General features: G+C 44.5%; 1 protein-coding gene across 3 annotated transcripts in view; it reads left to right on the top strand.

Annotated features, from left to right (window-relative positions):
• LOC129838426 (GAS2-like protein 3) overlaps positions 1-7,838 on the top strand; it is a 31,217-nt gene extending 23,379 nt beyond the window's left edge. For all 3 annotated transcript variants that reach the window (XM_055905364.1, XM_055905365.1, XM_055905363.1), the window contains exons 3-9: positions 1,153-1,330; positions 1,566-1,684; positions 1,942-2,083; positions 2,733-2,796; positions 3,212-3,353; positions 3,960-4,067; positions 5,241-7,838. In XM_055905364.1, coding sequence (XP_055761339.1) covers positions 1,153-1,330; positions 1,566-1,684; positions 1,942-2,083; positions 2,733-2,796; positions 3,212-3,353; positions 3,960-4,067; positions 5,241-6,455 — 1,968 coding nt within the window. In that variant the 3' untranslated portion in view covers positions 6,456-7,838. The remainder of the gene's footprint in view (positions 1-1,152; positions 1,331-1,565; positions 1,685-1,941; positions 2,084-2,732; positions 2,797-3,211; positions 3,354-3,959; positions 4,068-5,240) is intronic.
• Positions 7,839-10,092: the final 2,254 nt, after the last annotated feature.

Consider the following 10,092-nt stretch of genomic DNA (forward strand, 5'->3'; position numbering starts at 1 on the left):
CTCTTTTTGACAACCAGACAGAATTTTAAATGCTTTCTACTGAGCAGGGCCATTTACGCTCTCACTCTCTTTCTCTCTCACACCTTCTTGCTCTTATCTTCTTTCTCTCACTTTCTCTTTCTCGCGCTCTCTTTCTCTGTCACTTTCTCTCTCATACTCTCTTTTCAGTCTGGGATGTTTTCTGTGACGTCCGATATCTCCAACAGTGATAACTTGACTCACCCTCGTTCTCTACCTCCACTGAAGGTTGGGAGTCACTCAAATGGGGTCGTGAAAAAAACTCCCAAAGAACAACCGAGACCTTTCTGTGAGGCTAAACCCAGGGAAAGTCTCAATCATGATATACCAGTGAGGATGTGGGAGAGAGGCAGCGATAGCGGATATACTGTCAGCTGTGTGTATGATTGGAGGTTAATCTGATGTGACTGTAGGATACAAGGCTTGTTCCAGCCTCCAGGAATTCTCCTCCCCTCAGCTGATTTCCTTTCCCTCGCTGCGATTGGAATATCACCACAGACATCTAGTAGGCCGTCTCAGAGGACTTGGTTGTCTCGACAATATCCCATTTCTATTCTTCTTCCATTTTAGAGTCATACAAAATGCTGCTCTATCTCCAAGGCAACCTTTCCTCTGTCTATTTGCACTTCAATCTTAGTGTAGCTGGATAGTTTTTTTGGGGGGGCCAAATGTCAAAATTGTATGCTGATAAATATCAACATGTTTGAAAATTGATATGCTTGAATCATGTTATTCTTGCCCTGACGAAGGCGCGGTCTGTGTGCCAGGGGCTGAGGTCTAGTATCCTGTGTGAGTGAAGGATTTCTCCCCCCGGCCTATCTCACTGCCAACAGAGTCTAAACCCACTTCCAGTGATCCGTGCAGCTCCTATAGTCTACGAGCATTTGGATACAATCACTATCGTGCTGGAATCTATTCTGAAAATATGACACCCTTTGTCAGGCTGACACCACTTGTAATATAATGGAAGGGTTGAATGACGGATGAATGTAAGCGATATGCTATGAACATTTAATTTTCAGACCCCAAAACCTTTCTGCCCTCTCTCCCCATAGTAACGGCACCAGCTGGTGGTAGTTTGTCACTCAATGTGCTCTTTCTCTCTTTCTCCCCCCCCCCCCCCCCCCCCTGCAGGTGTGGTTCAGGGAGAAGTTTGACACGCCCCTGCAGAGTCCACGCAGCCCTTTGACGCTTCGCCATGGGCCGGGCTTGGCCGATGTCCTCCAGTATGACCAGTGGCTGGCCGTGCGCCACGAAGCCACACTGGTACCCATGCAAGAGGACCTGGCCATCTGGCTCACCGGGATGCTGGGTAAGACCAGGCAGGTCATGGGGGGGAATAATTCAAAAAGTGTGTCGTTGTCTTGTTCCTGCGGCATTATTTGTCCCCTGAACCTGGCAATGGAAGTTTTTGGATGTGCAGCCTAGAATTCTTCCTTTTGTTAATCATTTGGCCTTAAATGTCTCGCCCTGTCACTCACCCATCACTCCCAACAATACACACTAACACACTCATGCTAATATTTTCCTCTGTTTCTGATACACAGGAGAGGAGGTGAGAGCGGAGAGCTTCATGGCGGAGCTGAACAACGGGGTGAAGCTGTGTCGGCTAATCGGAGCTCTGCAGAGCAGGATCTCTCAGAGCGGGGCCTCGGATATGGGCAAGGTGAGCTGTGATTAGAGGAATGGCAGGGGGAACAGGATATTAAGGAAAAGTAGGCGAGTGGGGAGAGTGGTAAGGATAGGGTAGTTTGAGATGGCGGTCTGTTTCCCATCTGAGAAGAGTTGGTGCGTTTGGTTCTGAAATTATTCGTTTTTCTGTCCATTTGAAAATATCACCTAACCAAGAATGGTCATATGTCAACTGTGATGCAATACATGTGTGGTTAATTTGTTGTACTTTTTGAATGCCTTTCCCTGCAGTTGTTTCCCATGAAGAAGGTGGCATGTAAGTGCAATGCCTCTCCAGGGTCCTTTTTCGCCCGTGACAACACTGCCAACTTCCTGGGCTGGTGTCGCCGCATAGGCGTGGAGGAGACGTACCTGTTTGAATCAGAGGGCCTAGGTACGTGTTTTAGTTTGGTGGGGAGGCTGTACTGACCAGTAGGCACAGCAAGTAGGAGCTAATCACAAACGGCCATCGCTCCAGACAGTTTTGAAGTGTATATTTGGGTTATTTTTTTCCGGCAGCCTCTAGTTAGCTTAGCATTCTAGCATGAATATCCACAGGTATCAATCAAACCAAAACCCATTCAGTCTTGTGTAATCAGTGGAGCAGAACCATGGATGTACAGTTGAGGTAGGGTCCAACTCCATTCCATCCCACCACTCTTGTAACATTACTACATTATCCTTGGAGTTAATTAATGTTACTATATTACCTCAGGAGTTGATTAATACATTACCCTTGGAGTTTGATACATTACTACATTACCCTTGGAGTTGCTTAATGGCTCCTTAGCTTAATCGGTTCAAAGGAACATGGGCTGAGTTGTAAGCCTTTAATGACTGAACGGAGCAGATGCCTCCACTGCAGCCATTGTCTGGCTTTTGTTTAAGCCATCCTCCTTAATGACATAATAAGATCCACCATAGAGAACAATTAACATAAGTTCTCTATGTGGACACCTCATTATAAGTAATGGGTTTGTGACACTGCTGCGATACTATACAACCATGTCGTCTCTACGGTATGTATTTTCTCTGTCTCGCAGTTCTGCACAAGGATCCCAGGCAGGTGTGTCTGTGTCTACTAGAGATCGGCCGCATCGTCTCCAAGTAAGTTTCCCTTGGTTGATTGATGATGTACAGTACCAGTCAAAAGTTTGGACATGCCTACAGTGATTCCATGTGTTATTTCATAGTTTTGATGTCTTCACTATTATTCTACAATGTAGAAAATAGTTTTGAAAAATAAAGAAAAACCCTTGAGTAGGTGTGTCCAAACTTTTGACTTGCGCTGTATGTGCTGTAGATGTTGCACTGTGACAAATGTAAGCTAAGATCATTCTAGAACATGACCACCACGTTTTGTTTTTACCTTTCACTGATCCTGTAGTTATGCAATGTGGTATGTTGCAGCTGTTTTGGGATAGAAAGATGGACAAGGCAGCAAAAGTGAAATGTGTGGCATCTTTTTTCCCATTCCTAACAGTCCCTTTAAAGCACTGGACTTATCTGTTTTTCTCCATAGGTATGGTGTGGAGCCTCCGGTGCTGGTGAAACTGGAGAAGGAGATTGAGCTGGAGGAGACCCTGCTGAAGACTACAGAGCCTGCTCCTGCAGTCAAAACCTTCACTGTGTGCTGCCAGCATGGGGGCCTCTACCAGCCTGGGGCAAGTCACTCCAGGAGTTAAAACTGTGCTAATGTCAAATTTCTACTGACTAAATAGGGACTCAACTCTCCACTTTCCTCTCCTCTCATCTCTCTTGTTGTTCTATTAAAATAGTTAGTGACCCAGTTCATCAGATCCAAAATGGCGGCAGCGGTGGCTCTAGTTGCCTCACTGCTCAGGGCTGTATGAGTCATTATGGTCCTCGTGATGCTCCATCCATCTGGGGTCATGTGACTCTAGCCTGTGGCACCAATGCAGCTCAGTCACAACATCAACGAACATCAGAACGCTTCCTGTGTCCACAGCCGAAGCTGCATGACACTTAGCCTTTGATTAGTGTGTTTGCCAAAGCGGTCCTCTTCATCTACAGTTTTCAGAGGCTGCTACTGAATGCTGTTCTATAGCCTTTCAAGTCTTTGCAACTTAAAATTGGTTAATTTGAGTTCATCGGTTCATTGCGTTTTCCTGTTAGCAACTCTACTTTATCCTTAGGCGATGGGTTAATGAAACAGGGTTTCTCAATGTTTTAGAAAGTGTCTTTCCCATGTTCTTACTTACTTAGCCAGTACTCTATAGGCCCATGTTAATTCTCCCTCTGTGTTACAGGAGCAACATCTGACGGACGAGCCTCCGTGTAACTGCTCCCAGAGAGTATCTATTGAATACCTGTCAGAGGGCCGTTATAGACTGGGAGACAAGACCCTCTTCATCCGGGTGAGCAGCACACACTGTATAGTGACACACTGAACACTCCCAAGCATTGAACACCAGTTTTGGAGTCAATTCCATTGCTAAGTGAACATTAGACCTGTAGCTAGTGACACACCCTTTCTGTCCTCTGCCAAGAGACCAGGAAACCTCTCTATATCGTAACCTCATTCATTACCTGGCCACTAATCCAAAGGTTCAGTCTCGGTGCCTGGCACAAGTTTGGCTGTGTCAGCACCGTAGAAATTAAATTACTACACTTGATGTAATTCTATGGTCAGTACCTGTCGTCTGGTCCTTTTAGACCTAGACCTTCACATACTATAGACCAGATAGTCTTGTAGACTTAAACCAACCTACTATATAGACCAGATAGTCTTGTAGACTTGAGACCAACCCATATAGACCAGATAGTCTTGTAGACTTGAGACCAACCTACTATATAGACCAGAGTCCTGTAGACTTGAGACCAACCTACTATATAGACCAGAGTCCTGTAGACTTGAGACCAACCTATTATATAGACTAGAGAGTCCTGTAGACTTGAGACCAACCTATTATATAGACTAGAGAGTCCTGTAGACTTGAGACTAACCTATTAAATAGACTGGATAGGTCTGTAGACTTGAGACACAGCATTTTGGAAAGGTCAAGTAAGCTTAGTACCGATGTTGGGTATTTAAGGCTGATAAAATGGTGATACAACTGGAAAGTAAAAAACCGTGCTAAGTATAAAAAGCAGCGGTGTAGGGTAAAGGAAGCAGGAAAGGTCTGTCTCAGTTACTCATGGTTCCACACAGCAGCAGATCACTCCCTAAACTCATTAGGGAAGCAGAATGGATCTCATTAGTACTGGACCTACAGGGGGGATTACATTATATTGGCCAAGGACCAGTGTTAACACTTCCATCAAACAGCAGCTGAAAAAATAGATGGTAGCTGTCGATAGTAGTTGGCAGCACCGTAGATATTAGTTGGTGGTAGTAGGAGTGAGTAGTGAGCGGTTAGTAGTGGTGGTATACTGGTTCCTCCTTTAAAAGCTGTGAGCTTACACCGCGGGACTTAGAGGTCATTTTTCCTTTAGCATGGTACCCTGCGTCACCACTTCACTGTTAACTTTAAAGAGATAACTGAAATGTCTCACATTTATCCCTGTCTCTCCCTCTCTCACTGTGGTAGATGCTGCATGGGAAGCATGTGATGGTGCGTGTGGGGGGTGGCTGGGACACCCTAAGGGGTTTCCTGCTCAAGTACGACCCTGGCCGGGTGCTCCAGTTCACCACTCTGGAGCAGAAGATCCTGGCATACCAGAAGGGGCCACCGGGCCACGGCTCTGCAGCAGCGGCCCCTCCACCTGACATGGACCCTCTTGCTGCAGTCAACCTTATCCCCTCGTCTTCCTCCTCGTCTTCTTCTGGTTCGGCCTCCAAAGCCACCTGCACCCCCGTCTCGACCCCTACTCTGCCCAGGAAAGCAGCCGCAGCACCCAAAAAGATCCTGCAGATGCCCCTTCCCTACCCCAAGAAGCCCACTCAGATGCCCTTGCCAATCCCCAAGAAGGTGGCTACTGTGTCACCCACCCTGTCTTCGCAGCAGGGCCCAAGCCAGCAGACGGCACCACTGCTCCATTACTCTTCTGCCCCCAAGCTGAAGCTCAGGCCGTCCCCTCGCGGCGCCCTCTCTCAGCCCCGTAGCCCTGTGTGCCCCGAGCCCTCCTGTAAATGTCCTAAACCCTCCACTCCATCCACCCACACCTCCATCACAGTGCTTCGCCCCGCCACAGCCCCATCGAGGGTCCCCTTCCAGAAAGAGGGTCGACCCCCAACCGGCGCCACCCAACGCCACCTGTCTCAGAGGCGGCCCACCTCCCCGGCCTCACGCCTTCATCTGGATGTTGCAAGACGGGTCCGTCCAACCCCCCGGGTGACTGTGCCAACACCCAGGCCTACAACGGCCCAACCCACCAGGGCACTAACCCCTACCTCCAGGACTGCCACAACAGTCCTGCCCAAATCCACCATCTCGCTCCCCAAGAGCAAAGACACCACAGCCAAAAGCCAGGCCCAAACCAGGGCCATCCCCAAAGTGGTTGTGCCTCCACATGGTGGCACCCCTGGGCGGGTACCAGGGACCCCTAGTGGCTCTTCCACTGTTGGCAAGACCAACCAAAGAACGGTACCAACTGCACAGAGGGCAGGACGGAGGCAAGTGCCTACCACCAACACCCCCTCTCTCAAACCGGAGCCCACCAAAACGGCCCCCCAAAAAACCAGCCCCAACATCAAAGCCCTCCCCTCCCAAAAGAACACTGCTCTCACAAAGAAGACCCAACTCAAGAACAAAAACGAGGACCCTTATTTTGAAATGAACAGTAGAAGGCATCAGAAGACGTGAGACGTAGTTGGGGGGCGTAGTAACGTGACGGGGAGGGACTGTACTGTCTTACTGAACATTAATGCTTCCATCATGGTATTTGTCTGAAAAAGTCCCCAACCAGGATTCTGCAGAACACCAATGTCCACACAAATATATACCCAACCGGTTACAGATGCAGCAACTGTCAAGACACACGCCAGTGTGTAACTTTCAAAACGCCATTTGCACCGCTACCAATTTTACATTTATGTTTCTCAGTTGGTTAGATTTTTTTTATGTTACTTTGTCTCCTTTTATTGTCCTGTTGTCAAAAGCTCATGCTTCAATAGCATTTGACAAGAAGTACATTTTTACACAGTCTTTGAATGGGTTGAGAAGTGAATGATACTGATTTTATCTGAGGTCAGCTCAATTCAGTCTTTAGCCTAACACAGAAACACTCAATGGAAGCGTTGGAAACCAACATCCCATCAACAGCCTTTTGTTTCGTAACCTTTTTCCATCATTTTGAGTGTTTTTGAAAGCTTTCTAACATCTATTCGTATGTCTTGAGGTTCCCTAGAGAGGGCTCTATCTTTGTCCATCTGATCTGATCCATATTATTTCTCTGCATATAAATGTTTGACTTTTTAACGTTGATATTTTCTTTTCAGAAAGGGTCATTTCTGTGCAGAGCTAAGTAAGGCAGCACACTTTGAACATTTGCTTTTTGAGTTTTTAATATTCATTACAAGCAGGTTACTGTAACCAAAGTTTCACATGTTTGACAGAAAGTATAACTGGACTGAATGTTTGTCCTCTGTGTGGATAAGCATTTCATTGATGGAGGTTTGATTGAATATAGACGTTTGTTTTTCTTTGTCACAGACTGGATGATGAATGGGGTGTTTTCCATTTTAGAGGTCAAATTAAGCACTGTTGTAATGTTTCTCGTGTGCCTTTAGAAATGACTGTTGTTGCTGAGTGGCTTTAGAATGTACTAGAAACTAGGGTTTTAATATTTGTTTTTACAAATGAGAATTGCACAAAGTACAAGCACTCTGACTGATTTTTTAAAAATTATTACATGGTCAAATCTCAAATGAATTACTACTGATAATAATATGCCTATAACACATCCTTTGAACACGTAGTACGATTGCAACTAAGGGACAAGCGAAGCCCTTAATCATTTTACGGAGGGGGAAGTTATCGTGAGGTAGAGTTTTATTGATCATATTTTTACTTTTCTATGTGGGCTTCATGTCTAAGTTACTTTATCTGTTTTCTTGGTCAGCACTTTATTAAAACCTCTTGGTGTGTTTGTCAATTTGAATGTTGATTCTGTTGATTTGTGTTGTCTGATCTACCTTTGTTACATTGTCCAATAAAAGGCCAAACGTTGCCAGACTTACTGCAAAACATGTCTGTGCTTCATAATTGACAGTAGCATTTGAAGTCAGTGGAAATGATATTGACTTAATTTCCAGGAACTAAGCATACTCATACCCTTTTCACACTCTTGTGCTAACCCAAACCATACTGCGCTAGCTTTCACATTGTCCTTTCCAGCGTAGTTTTAGCAACTACAATGGATGCGTAACCAGGCTGGCACAGTAGTGTGGCTTGGCCTAGAATAATCCTAGGGTTTGGCTCAGTAGTGTGAAAAAGGTATGAGTAGATGTGCAGCTGAAGTACTAGAAGGTCATTGAAAGTTGAGATCTGTGCAGTCAGATTAGAGCCATATACTTAGTTCAGTATGGATTCATCATTTCCACTATAGTCCTTGGTTACCACTTCATTTACTTGATCAGCTCAGTGATGGCTGCTTTATTGAGGAACATTGTGATGGTTGGTTGTCTTAGCTGGGAACCTTAAAGCAGCAATCAGCAGTTGAAACGATAACAAATTGTCCTCCCTGTTTTGGTAAAAAGCTGACTACTGGGGCTGGAGAAATGTACCCACTGAAATCCATAGAGCAATGGTTGCAAGGAGTGACCATCTGTAATATACAAATTATAGTTTTAACCATGGTTGGAGGTTAAATGGTGTTTAAATTTACTTGGTTTACAAACATTGGAGTAAAACGAGCTTGTATTTTGGATTCTGATGGGGTAGGACAGTTGAACTAAGCTCAGTGTTAAAAACAAACACCTTCCTAATATTGAGTTTCACCCCCCTTTGCCCCCAGAACAGCCTCAGCCTCATGCACTACAAGGTGTCAAGTGTTCCACAGGGATGTTGACTCCAATGCTTCCCACAGTTGTCAACTTGGCTGGATGTCCTTTGGATGGTGAACCATTCTTGATACACACAGGAAACTCTTGAGCATGAAAAACCCAGCAGCGTTGCAGTTCTTAACACTCAAACCGGTGCGCCTGGCACCTACTACCATACCCTGTTCAAAGGCACTTAAATATTTTGTCTTGCCCATTCACCATCTGAATGGCAAACATACACAATCCATGTCTCAAGGCTTAAAAATCTGTCAGTAAGGGATCATAGCTTTCACCTGGTCAGTCTGTCATGGAAAGAGCAGGTCTACCAAATCCATTCATTTTAATATGTTTATTACTTCTCCTTGCCATTAACGTTCACCTGATAAGACGTGAAAAAATGTGTTGCTAACATATGATGGGGTGGGCATCGCTGGGCATGAAAAGGTTAAAGATCCCTGCTCTAGATGTCTCTGTGTATGTGTTATGTACCTATTGTTTTCCCAGTAATTATATCTAATACAACTTTTTTTTAAATATAATTTGTCAAGGGAGACTTGCATTACAGCCTGAATTTAAAATGTATTAAATATAGATTTTTTTTTGGTAACTAGCCTACAAACAATACCCCATGATGTCAAAGTGGAATTATGTTTTAACTGAAAAGCTGAAATGTCTTGAGTCAATAAGTATTCAACATCTTTGTTATGGTAAGCATAAATAAGTTCAGGAGTAGAAATGTGCTTAAAAAGTCACAAGTTGCATGGACTCACTCTGTGTACAATAACAGTGTTTAACGTGATATTTGAATGACTACCTCATCTCTGTGTGATAGGAGAAAACTAAGGATAGATCAACAATATTGTAGTTACTCCACAATACTAAATAACAGAGTGAAAAGAAGGATACCTGTACAGAAAAAATATGTATATATCCCTTTGAGCATGGTGAAGTTATAAATTACACTTGGTGGTGTATCAACAATCCCAGTCACTACAAAGATACAGGCCTTCCTAACTCAGTTGTTGGATTTTACCATGAGCCCAATGGTGACTTTAAAACAGATACAGAATTGAATGGCTGTGATAGAACACTGTGGATGGATCAACAACATTGTAGTTACTCCACAATACTAACCTAAATGACAGTGAAAAGAAGGTAGCCTGTACAGAATAAAAAATATTCCAAAACATAAATCCTCTTTGCAGTAAGGCACTAAAGTAATACTGCAAGAAATGTGGTAATTAAAGTTTTGTCCTAAATACAAAATGTTACACATTACTGAGTACCACCATTCGTTATTTACAAGCATAGTGGTGGCTGCGTCACGTTATGGGTACGCTTGAAATCCTTACGGACAGGGGAGTTTTTCAGGATAAAAAACTAACGGAGGCAAAATCCTAGAGGAAACAGGCACAGGCAAAAAACATCAGCCAGGAAGCATAGGAACTGAGAAGTGG

Source organism: Salvelinus fontinalis, chromosome 39 (assembly GCF_029448725.1).
Source record: "Salvelinus fontinalis isolate EN_2023a chromosome 39, ASM2944872v1, whole genome shotgun sequence".
Lineage (NCBI taxonomy): Eukaryota > Metazoa > Chordata > Actinopteri > Salmoniformes > Salmonidae > Salvelinus > Salvelinus fontinalis.